The sequence below is a fragment of the Theobroma cacao genome, chromosome 5 (assembly GCF_053813885.1).
Source record: "Theobroma cacao isolate CCN51 chromosome 5, ASM5381388v1, whole genome shotgun sequence".
Classification (NCBI taxonomy): Eukaryota; Viridiplantae; Streptophyta; class Magnoliopsida; order Malvales; family Malvaceae; genus Theobroma; species Theobroma cacao.
Window position 1 is genome coordinate 7,805,303 of NC_142643.1, and position 11,423 is coordinate 7,816,725.

Below are 11,423 nucleotides of genomic sequence, written 5' to 3' on the forward strand. Positions count from 1 at the left end.
CAAGGCATGTTAATCTTATGGACTTCATCCAATAGACTTATAAACATAATCATATTAATGAAGGAAAACCTCTAATCATTTGACATAAATAATATGATTGCATTATTGGATCTAAGCCTTAACCAATCCGATTGGCTACAAGGCTCATTCAAATAATAAAAGCCATTTTAGAACTTTCTCCTAAACATCTGAACTCATCAACAAAGTTCGCCAACTCTACTTTATCTTAAATGAGATCTTCTTCTTGGAACTTTTGCGCTTCTTAGAGAACCCAATCTTCTCAGCACATTTTTTTCTCCTTTTTTTTCTTTTTCTTCGTCGATCTCTCCATTTCTTTTATCATTCTTTCTAAAAAAATTTTCCCAAAAAGAACCGTTGAACAAACAAGAGAACTTCCTGATTTATTATGTTAGGCTCTAAAATCGCCATAATCAACAACAAAACAATTGGGCTATCAACTCCTAGTACATCGTTTCAAGGCCCCATTGAATCTATCAACTTCAAATCAAAATTACCATTACTTTTATTGGGCTTAACATTTTCATCTACTCATAGGCTATCATCTAGTGGTCTTGTACTTCCATCGTGAGGAATAAGACTAAAGCCCATACACTTTTCTTGATCAACCTTTCCCCTACCCTCACATCTACCATTCTTTTCAAACAATAAATTATCTTCAGCTCCCTTCTCTAATTGAGAATTATCAACCTTGAGACTGGTAGAAAGCAAGCCAAATTCTTCCATCTAATTAAATATTCCATTGGGAATTTTCAAAGTTCCTTCCTTTTGACAATTGCCAAATGAAGCTTCCCCTTTTCCAAGGACTTCTCCCAGATTTTACCTCCAAAATTAAATTTGCCAATAAGCTTAGCCTCTTTTTCAAGTTCCACTTCAATATCTCCATAAGTCAACAGCATGTTCTCTTGAAGCAAATTATTCCTTTGCCACCTTGATGAAATTGATTGGGAACTTCCCGATGAACTTGGATCCCTGATGGCCTCCATAATCGCCTCTTAAGTTTTTTTTTTTTTTTTTGTAGTTCCATTGCATTCAACTCAAAATTGAAACATAAATGAAAAAAAGCAAAATCACCATTCTTGACTTTTAAAGAAAACAAGAAATTATCAGAATTTTCCACTTCAACAAGTATATGAGCATGAAGAAAATTTCTTCTTTTAGCAATATCTCTATCATGGATTATGAATTTACCCCATCCTTTCACCAAAAATTTGAAAAAATTTTCATGCTAAAGATAAATTGGAACGTTGTCAATCTAAATCCAAACATTCTTACAACAATGTGCTAGATAAAGTGAAAAAGAAACAAACCAATTCTCAAACAAATCATGGCATCTAAAAAGAATCGCTTCCATATCTTCTCTATTACCAAAAGTCACAAGCACCTTCAAATCTTGAATATTTCTGACTTGAGCCATATACCTTCCACGAATAAAGCACACTCCACACTATCTGGAACAAACTTCTTTATATGAATACCAATAATGCTTCTTTCAACCCACACCATCTCTTTTTAAGGAAGATCACTAGCCCATTCAACCTATGTAAATTTTTCTAAAATCAGGACCTCTAAAAGATGTTACACTTTGTTTGCTCTTCATTATCGATTAACACCTCTTTGTATGACTTCAATGTGGGAACAATAGCTCCTATCACCTTCCCAATATTTTTCTGTGATAGAGACTCCCCATTCTTGACTTTGTTGTCTCTTTTTCCATATATAGTAGCCTCAACCAACAGTTTTCTCCCATCAACAAATCTTCCATTTCCCATACAATAGCATAGTCGGCCACCTATTCAGTCTGATATCTAGCAAAAGCAAGCCTAGCTCTTCTTTTAGGGCTTATTGATCTTCTGTTAGGAATGACAACATTCGTAACCTTCACATGCTCTTCAAAAATTGCCTTCAAAGTATACCAACAAACTCGATCACTAACATTATCCACAAAAATAGACACCAGTTTCTCCCTCTAGTTGTCAAAAGCTCTGTTAACTCTACTACTCTTTCTACTTCTTTCTCTACTCCTTCCCCTTGAGATCCGTTGCCGTTGGAACCCCTAAAACTCTTTCGTTCTCTTTCTAGCTCTCTCTCATGCTCTCACTGCACTAAAATAAACTTATGCATACAACTTAAACTCAAACTTGTGTTTGTGAAACGTTTTGCATATTTGGTTTATCCAAACTAAAGCAAACTCTAAATCTTTTTCTAAACCTAACAAAATATATGAAATGATGTGTAAAATTAATTAAATTATAAATTCTATTATTTCTTTAACGAGAATTAATTTAAATACACCTTATTCACGTGTGAGGCTTCTTTTTTTTTTTTATTGGAGGATGGGGTAGGGAGGGGAATATAATACAATAAGACAAAGTAAAAGAAACAAAGTGACCCAAAAGATCAAATCAAGCACAACTAATCTAATGCAAGGAAATGCCCCAAATAAAGGCAAAGCTGTTTATTTTCATTATCATTTACCACATTCAACGTCTCCATAACACAAATTCTAAAGCAGAATAAACTAATTCAAACCATTACCATTGTTAGCAATTACAAGAAAAAGAAAAAAAAAATTTCTTCTAGTTGCATGAATGCATGTAGAGTTTGTTTTTTTTTTTTTTATACTGGAAACTCACGTAGGGCTTAGCTACCCTGTTAAATTTTATTAATTACGAAATAAAAAGTACAAAGGAAGGGGACTTAAACCGTACCTCCAAATCACATGATCATAAGAAAGTTTCGAAGAAGCACTTAGAGTAAGGAAAACCATTTTACGTGCATAACTTTTGATGCTACAATAAAACATATATTCCTTACTATTACATTGAGACAATAAACTAAAATAAAATTTAAAACAGGAAATGAAAATAAGAAAAGCACCTAGAGTGGAGTGTTTCATTTTATGACCATATTTTTTACTATCGTCATAAAATTGAAACAGTTCCATATTACAAAAATCTATGTGAATAACAAAGAAAAAAAATAAATTAGGAGTACTACTCCTTTACATTCATTTGAAGCGAACATAAGGTAAACTAACTTTATCTAATCTAAGAATACCTTTAAGCTGACCTTCTGCTTGTGAAAATACTTGCAAGTTCTGGTGCGTATGCCCCTTATTTGAGAGATGGTCTGCTGCTTGGTTTCCTTCTCTATGGATGTGCAAAATCCAAAAAGAGATACCACTCAAGGATCTGCGAATGGAAGCAAGCAAATACCGAGTCCTAGAGGATCCCTGATTACCCTCATTTATCATGTGTACCACTACTTTTGAGTCCATTTCTATCCAAAGTCTAGTAACATTGTACTTAATACACAAAAGTAAGCCCTTGTGTAGTGCCATTAACTCTGCCTATAATAAATCACACAATCCAAAATTTTCAGAAAATCCAAAAATCATGGTACTTGTATGATCTCGAAGAAGTCCTCCTCCAGCAGCATTCTAAAAATTATGCTTGGAACTCCCATCAACATTCAACTTAAACTCACCTGTTGATGGTTTATGCCAAGAGAATATTTTTGGTGGATGTGGGGCTGCTTGCTGAAATATTAGACCCCATGCTTGAGCAATCTGTAGATCTCCCCTCCATTGCCACCAGTGGAATTGCTTCCCATGAAATAATTCGTGGATAAGTTTGAGTACTCTCCACACCACTCTATTAGGATACATACCAAGGTTCCTATGTTTCGCATCATTCCTTTCAACCCATAAGAACCAAAAAATAAATAAAGGCATTAACGTGCGTATGTGTCCTTTTTTCGTATAATCACCAAAGAACCACCATGCCCATATAATCTGATAAACATTTTGGGAATGAGTTATGTTGATTTAGAAAAATTTTACAAAATAATTCCAAACCTGTGTAGCGATTGGGCATTCCCACATGACATGCAAGAGAGACTCTTCTAAATTGCAATGTTGGCATTTAGAAACTAATTGGAATCCTTTGGTTTTCAATCGCATGTCAACTGGGATCCAATCTTGTAACAACCTCCAAAGTAAAATATAGATAGTTAAAGGAATGCTTTTATGCCAAATTAAATTGAACACTAGATTTATCGACTGGCATTGTCGAATCATCTCCCAAGCGGACTTAGTAGTGAAGTGCCCATCCGAGGTTGGCACCTAATACACCCTATCATCACTAAAAGGATCTATCAACATTTTTAGAATTTTCGTCATAACATCCTCGGACAACACATTGTTCAACTTATCCACATTCTATTTTCCATCATTATAGAAATAAGAGACTCTCATCATCGATAAAACAAATGATGGGAAACAATTAACCAAGGAAGTTTCACCCATCCAACAATCATGCCAGAAGAATAACTCATCCTTACCAATCTACCATCTAGTGTATTGATGATAAGTTCAGTTGAATTATGGGAGAATCCTTCTTCAGGATAAGCTATGGTTAATATAGAATTTATAGTAACTACTTTTTTTTAATAGAAATTGTAACTCGTAACTACCGAAATCCTCTTTTCCTTTTTTCAAAAAATTGTTTTTTAAAAAAAGAGAAAAACTAAGCAGATAGGTAGTGGCAAGGTAAAAACGATCCAACTGCCAGTGTCCAAAACCCAAGCTGATCTCAATGTCCTTATCCCTGATTTCCTTCTCCCCGATTCAACACGCTTTCCCAAAAGCTTTTTTTCACGATCGGATCAAAGAGATTCGAAAACGTTTTTATCCCAACTCTCCAAATTTCTCTCCAAGCTCAGCTCTGCTCAACTAATGGGTTTTATATTTTGTTTGTTACTCTCAACTTTCCTACGGCAATCTTGGGCCCTGGAGACTCCTTCTGGTATAGAGCTGGAGTCCTTGACTCAAGAGTTGTTGGAATCTGCGAGAAAACCTGTGTTTTTTGAATGGATGAGAGAGGTTAGAAGGAAAATTCATGAGTACCCTGAGCTGGGATTTGAAGAACACAAGACCAGTCAAGTCATCAGGACAGAGTTAGACTCGCTTGGAATCAGCTACAAATGGCCTGTTGCTAAAACTGGGGTGGTTGCCACTATTGGGTCTGGTGCTAAACCAGTTTTCTCTCTCAGAGCTGACATGGATGGCCTCCCTATTAAGGTCCTCTCCATTTCCTATGTTTTCTTCTAGCTTGTAACTTTATGCATTTGCAGCAAATTGAAGCAATACCTCATAATCAACGCAAACTGTCTTAACAAAATGCGCTTGCAATTTTAGACATTTGGTGATCTTTCACTCAAATCATTGCGGCCGAGAAGAAACGTTTTCTTTTGGATTATCCTTATGATGTTGCTTTTCTGTTTGTTTGACAACTTGTATTGATCTTATTGTTAAAAGGAATTAGTAGAGTGGGAGCATAAGAGCAAGGTTGATGGTAAGATGCATGCTTGTGGTCATGATTCTCATGTAGCAATGGTACTTGGAGCAGCCAAGCTACTTCAGGCCAAAAGAGATGAATTAAAGGTTGGTTACGTAGGTTGCTATATCATCAATAATGGAAACTGCAAAAACACTATACTTTTCTGTCTTGCGGTTTCTGACTTATTGTTTTGGAATGTATTGAAGGGAACGGTAAAGCTAGTTTTCCAGCCAGGGGAAGAGGGTTATGCTGGTGCTTACCATATGTTACAAGATGGTTCTCTGGATGATATAGATGCCATCTTTGCTTTACATGTTTTACCAGCATATCCTAGTGGCATCCTTTCTTCAAGGCCTGGAGCAATGACTTCTGGAGCTGGGCTCTTTTCAGCCATAATTCAAGGAAAAGGTGGACATGCGGCACTCCCCCATCTCAATAGGGACCCAATTGTTGCAGCATCTTTTGCCATTGTTGCTCTCCAGCAGATTGTCTCCCGGGAGACAGATCCTCTTGAGGCTAGAGTAATGCTTTATCCTACTTAAAATCTTTAACATTGTCCTCTTACTAACTTTCTCTTAGGACCATCAATTTCAATTAGTATTAATATGCATTCTCAATGATAACTAACGGCAAGTTACTTGCAATTTAAAACATGAAGTGGCCACGTGTTCCTTAAATTTTGTATATTTTACAACAACCAGATGAAATTGCAATAGCTTGCAAATAGGGTTTGCTAAAATTGAATATAAACAAAGCTAAACTAGATTTTGAATGGACTTCCCTTACTAGACAAATTGACAGACAGACTTGGATATCTGGCCAGAATCCTATTTGAGTGCTGTGAAGTTTGAACCATAGGGGACACTGCTTGAGGGACAATGTGGAGAAACATTTTAATAAACATCTAGCATCAATAACAAAACAGAATTTTAATCAACTTGCAGTGAATCTTGCAGGTAGTGACAGTGGGGTTCATTGAGGGAGGTAACGTAGAAAACGTGATCCCGGAGTCGGTTAGATTTGGCGGAACATTCAGAAGCTTGACTAATGAAGGTCTCTCCTACCTCCAGAAAAGGATTAAAGAGGTAAATCATGCTCTTATTCTTCAATCTCCAGAATTCCATGAGTTGCCAAATTAAGAATGAATAAGGAATTGGAAGATGTATTGCATAAATGTCTGCGTTCCATTTACAGGTCATAGAAATGCAAGCCGCTGTGCACCAATGTACTGCGACATTAGACTTTCTGGAGGACGTCCCATTGCCTTATCCAGTTTTAAGTAATGATGAAGCATTGTATGAACATGCAAAGAAGGTTGGTGAGACCTTAGTTGGAGAAGCTAATATGCACCTCCATCCAGTAATTACTGGTGCAGAAGACTTCAGTTTCTTCTCACTAAAGACTAAGGCTGCGATGTTTGGACTTGGGATAAGGAATGAGACCTTGAAATCAGATCAAGCATTGCACTCACCATACTTTTTTCTTGATGAATCAGCTCTACCTATTGGAGCAGCATTTCATGCTGCTGTTGCAGTTTCATACTTGGATAGCCATGTTGTAATTCAGGAGGTTTTGACATAAGTGTAGATTTAAAAAGATTGCTTCCTGTATGTAGCAAATTGCAGGAAAATATGCATTTTTGCATTGTTTGACGATTTTTGGAGGCTATTTTAGCGATTATGGAGAAAGAATAAGGAGGAGAATAAACTTAATATAAATCAACTTAGGCTGAACCTATTGGAGCAGCTTTTCATGCTGCTGTTGCAGTTTCATACTTGAATAGTCATGTTATAATTCAACAGGAAGACTTGAAATAATTTTAGATTTGAAAAGACAGAAGAAAATTGGTTCCTATACATAGCAAATTGCGGGAAAACATGCATGTTTGCATAGTTTGATGATCTTGTGCGGCAATCTTAGCGACCCACTGATCAGAGAGAAGCAATAAGAAGGATGATGGGAAAGTTTTGGGTCTCGATCAAATCTTTGGTTTATGTCCTCTTGGCTAGGTGGTGCAAAGAGGAAAATTTGCCTCTGCCTTGTTTTCAGTATCTGTTTATATATATATGTTTGCTAAGATATTGATTCACTCTGGCTCTTCTTTGATTGCCTAGCTTAATGTTAATGGTTCTGCAAGGGGCAAGCCTGAATTTGCAGGAATATTGGTGGGATGCCGAGAAATGAGTTAGGTGCTGTCATGGGTGTGTTTTCGGAGGCTGTTGGAGTTCGAGTTCAACCAAGCAGGGTTTCTTGCAATTTGGGAGGCTGTAAAGTACCGTAAATATTTAATTATTTTATGCCTTAATCATCAAAAGTGATTCTAGTATTGCAATCTTGTCGACAACTGATGTTTCTAAGTTGCCATGGCAATTTAAAAGATTAACTGTTGGGCTTGAAACAGCTAAGAAATACAAGTCAATCTTTTTTATAAAATTCCAGGGGAAGCTAACTTCATGGCAGATGGTTTGGCTAATTAGGAGTAGACAGGAAACAGCCTTTGTTGGCTTTCTTTTAGAGAGTTCGCTTGGTTGAGTTGGGGTTAAGGAATTTTGCGCTTGTTTCCGTTTGTCCCATAGGCATAATACTGTTATCTAGCTTGGCGTTCTTGCTTAGGGAAAGGGCCTTAAAACCTGATACAGGGTTGGTTTTTGTTTTCTAAGGCGCGATGGTTTGTTCTTGGGGTATGGGATTACTTGGCTGGGAACTTCTGTAATTATTCAACCTCTTCAATGGTACCTTGATTGATCCATGATGGTTCAAAATTTTTTTAACTTGAACAAAAGTAAATTTTCTGTACTAGAGAGATTGGATAACAGCGCAAATTGAGAGAGGAAAACAGAAATGGCAACAAAAGGATTATATGGACAAGTCTCATTTTAATGACTACAGTAGCATTTATGACAGCCACAAAGTATCGATTCAGTTAGTACCGACTTCATCCCATGTATTCATCGAACTGTACAAAAGCTTCTCAGTCCACAGGACATACAGAATCTTGGCAACTTCCCTACGTGTTTTGTTTAACAAAAAGAAAACATCCTCTCTACATTTTCAAAAACTTTACAGATCGGCAGTTAGGAGAGTCCAAACTAGCTCTTTGCTGTTAGGAAGATATGAACACAATTCTAGAGCTAAGTTTCCTTACAGACCAGGTGACCATGACAACTCATCAAGAGCTTCTGCTTTCACAGCTGTTGGAAAAATAACAGGATTGGGTCTGTTTGCAGCCCAACCAACAGAATCTGGTCCCACAATATGCCCTGTTTCACTGACTTCAAGCTTTGCTCGAGTTATCTCTTCAAGATCTAGAAGCATGAGAAAGGATGTTAAACTTCAATGAACAGAGAAGTAGATGAAGATTGAAGTGTCTTCAAATATGATAATGTCTAATAATGTCATCCAGTTATCCAGATAAAGATTAACAGGAATCCATACCTAGATCAGCTGAGATAAGGGACTCTCCATGGTAATTAGGTCCTGCCAAAATGGTCCCTGATGGTGAAACAATAACGCTGCCCCCACTGCATATTATTGTGTCCAATGACAAGTCACCATTTGAATCTCCATCTATGCATTTGAGTGGCAGAGGATAGTCTTTCCTCTGGCAGAATTGGTTGGCAGATAGAACAAAGCACCTTCCCTCTATTGCAATGTGAATCATGGATGCTCGCCATTCTTCCCTAGCATCAGCTGTTGGTGCACAGTATATTTCAATGCCTGTGTATATGGTGGAACGACCAGGAAAAAAAAGAAAAGAAAAGAAAGATGAGATCCAGTTTGTAATGGAAGAATGGCAAGCTCTAGTCACAGAAAAGAATTATGCCGTCAATGATGGCAACTCATTTGATACATAACAGCACTGCTAAATCATCATTCAAATTACAAAAACAAAATGCCTTTGTCTGAATTGTATTTGCAGGGTGAATATAGTGGGAAGCAATGAACAAAATAGACTTTACAAGGATTCAGCAAGAGGCAAGAATGAAAAATGATACCTTTAGCATACAATTGGGTTCTCAAAGATGGGATCCTATTGTCCCAATAGAGAAGGCCACCAACTTTCCCAATTGTTGTCCCATATAATGGCAATGATGATTTCTCCCCAGAACACCATACTGCACATTCGGATGCAATTGGCATTAGCTTCCGATGTTTTCCAAGATACCGTCCCATGGAATCAAAAAACAGAATTGCACTAAAGAGATAGAATCCGGCTCTCTCCACTACTCCCATTACTAAATAAACTTTATATTTACCAGCAATTTTTGCAAGTCTATCGACTTCAGGGCCTGTACACACCAAAGTAACAAATTAAAAAAAATAAGGAATGAGGTGGATGGAAGGAAATGTCAAGTTGGGATTACAAGGAGGTGGATGCAATGAGTAGTAATCAATCCTAAAAACAAGAAAGGGTTGCATTCCTTGGTTTGCCGTATTTAGAATCCAAATGCAGCATCGTTTCTAGATACACTAACTAACAAGGAATCAAGGATAAGAATGTTGGTCTCAAATATTTTGGCATCTTGTCATAATAATGATCCAATCATGGCCATATATAAAACTCAAAGAGCCCAATTCATTTCATTCTTAAATGCCTTTAAAACTCCAGAACTGGAGTTATTATAAGTAAAGTTAATGACCTAAATAGAGACGTAGCAATGGTATAAAAGATGTTTGAAAGGAAAAGAGTTGTGACCTGGGACCTCAATAGCTGATGCATGATACTTAAGAAACACCTCATTATCTTCAGTTGAACTAGGAACTGCCACAGCCTCAAATGAAACCCCCCTTGGATATCCACCAACGAATGCTTCTGGAAAAACAACCAACTGTGAACCGTATGCAGCTGCCCCAGCTATTAGTCTCTCTGCTTTATCTACTCAATATATATATGTATATGTCAAAATCAAAAATAATAATTATAAACAAAACCAATAACACTGTGGACCACACCGTGAAATGGGTAGGGCCATTTTCAATTTTACCGAACAAAAGAATAAATAAACAAATAAGGGGGAAAGGGCCCAGTAAGATTTAAACAAATTTCTCATCATAATTTCAACATTTAGTTCATTGATGCATTACCCTCTACTTAAAAACTTAAAAACAGGATAGAAATGACCCCTTAAAAACTTAAAAACAGTATACGAATCCCTTCGAACCAATTAGCAAAAAAAAAAACCTAAACAAATTTGCTACTGTGTCAACTCGGTACCTAGCGTGGCGGGAGTGTCCAAGAACACGGTGGATGCTTGCACCACTGTAGCCCTCACTCGACCCTTTGCCATGCAGTCAGGGGCTGACCCGATTAAGCGACTCGGGCAACTCATCGGATCGGGCAGGAGTAAGTCGGGCCGGGATTGTTGAAGGAGCCATTGGATGGTTTGACCGTGGGTTCGGTGCCCCATTTCCCGGGTCAACCGGAAGACACCGGAACAGCAAGTTAAAGGTATCCTGATCCGCCTGTCACGACCTTCTACTTTGGTGTGGCGGTCGCCCTTGTAACGACGTCGTTTTTTGTTGGGCCGGAGAGAAAGAGTTCCAGCCTCTTGTTTTGCAGTTCCTGGGAGGAAGGACTGTTGTTGTCTGTCAACTGTTTGAGTTTGGGAATCCATCTTGAGTGATTTCTTTTCTTACAGTTGGGTTTTGGAAGAGGAAAGCAGGGAGTTGTTGTAGTAAATTCATTACTCTGAATTGGCAGTGGGTAAAATAAGTCACTTGCTTTTGTGGGTTTAACGGAAGTAGACTAATGATTTCTTTTTTAATTTTAATTTAGGATTTCGTTTCTTTAAATTATGCAATCTCTTTATTTTACTAAAATGTTGAATATAGTTTTATATAATAATTATAAAAATCAAGTTCCTTAGCATTAAATATCTTATGTTTTGATTTGATAAAATTACATGATATATTAATTTTGATCTTAACTATTTGAAATTGTCTAATATCATATTTTTTATCCTCTTAAGGTTATACAAATGTTTGAAAAGCAAATTCATTATTAGAAATACACAAAACTTTTCAAAAACATTTAGTCTTTAGCTCACTAAATATAAAGCAAAC

At 37.0% G+C, this 11,423-nt stretch overlaps 2 protein-coding genes across 6 annotated transcripts; one reads left to right on the top strand and one right to left on the bottom strand.

The window, feature by feature from the left end:
- The first annotated feature begins 4,529 nt into the window (after positions 1 to 4,529).
- LOC18598345 (IAA-amino acid hydrolase ILR1-like) lies at positions 4,530 to 7,132 on the top strand. The gene is made up of 5 exons (XM_018121830.2): positions 4,530 to 5,101; positions 5,339 to 5,464; positions 5,567 to 5,881; positions 6,317 to 6,445; positions 6,555 to 7,132. The coding sequence occupies exons 1-5, from the start codon at positions 4,757 to 4,759 to the stop codon at positions 6,939 to 6,941; spliced, it is 1,302 nt and encodes a 433-aa protein (XP_017977319.2). The 5' UTR covers positions 4,530 to 4,756; the 3' UTR covers positions 6,942 to 7,132.
- Positions 7,133 to 8,202: 1,070 nt separating this feature from the next.
- On the bottom strand, positions 8,203 to 11,129 carry LOC18598346 (bifunctional nitrilase/nitrile hydratase NIT4B-like). Of its 5 annotated transcripts, XM_007027838.3 has the most exons (6): positions 10,576 to 11,128; positions 10,057 to 10,236; positions 9,617 to 9,649; positions 9,356 to 9,475; positions 8,796 to 9,077; positions 8,203 to 8,665 (listed from the first exon to the last, which is right to left on the bottom strand). In XM_007027838.3, the coding sequence occupies exons 1-6, from the start codon at positions 10,973 to 10,975 to the stop codon at positions 8,502 to 8,504; spliced, it is 1,179 nt and encodes a 392-aa protein (XP_007027900.3). In that variant the 5' UTR covers positions 10,976 to 11,128; the 3' UTR covers positions 8,203 to 8,501. The 5 variants fall into 5 exon arrangements, with proteins under 5 accessions (XP_007027900.3, XP_088662612.1, XP_088662611.1 ...); XM_088806486.1 differs by lacking the exon at positions 9,617 to 9,649 and having other exon boundaries at positions 10,057 to 10,173; positions 10,576 to 11,129; XM_088806485.1 differs by having other exon boundaries at positions 9,356 to 9,649; positions 10,057 to 10,173; positions 10,576 to 11,129.
- Between the last annotated feature and the right edge of the window lie 294 nt (positions 11,130 to 11,423).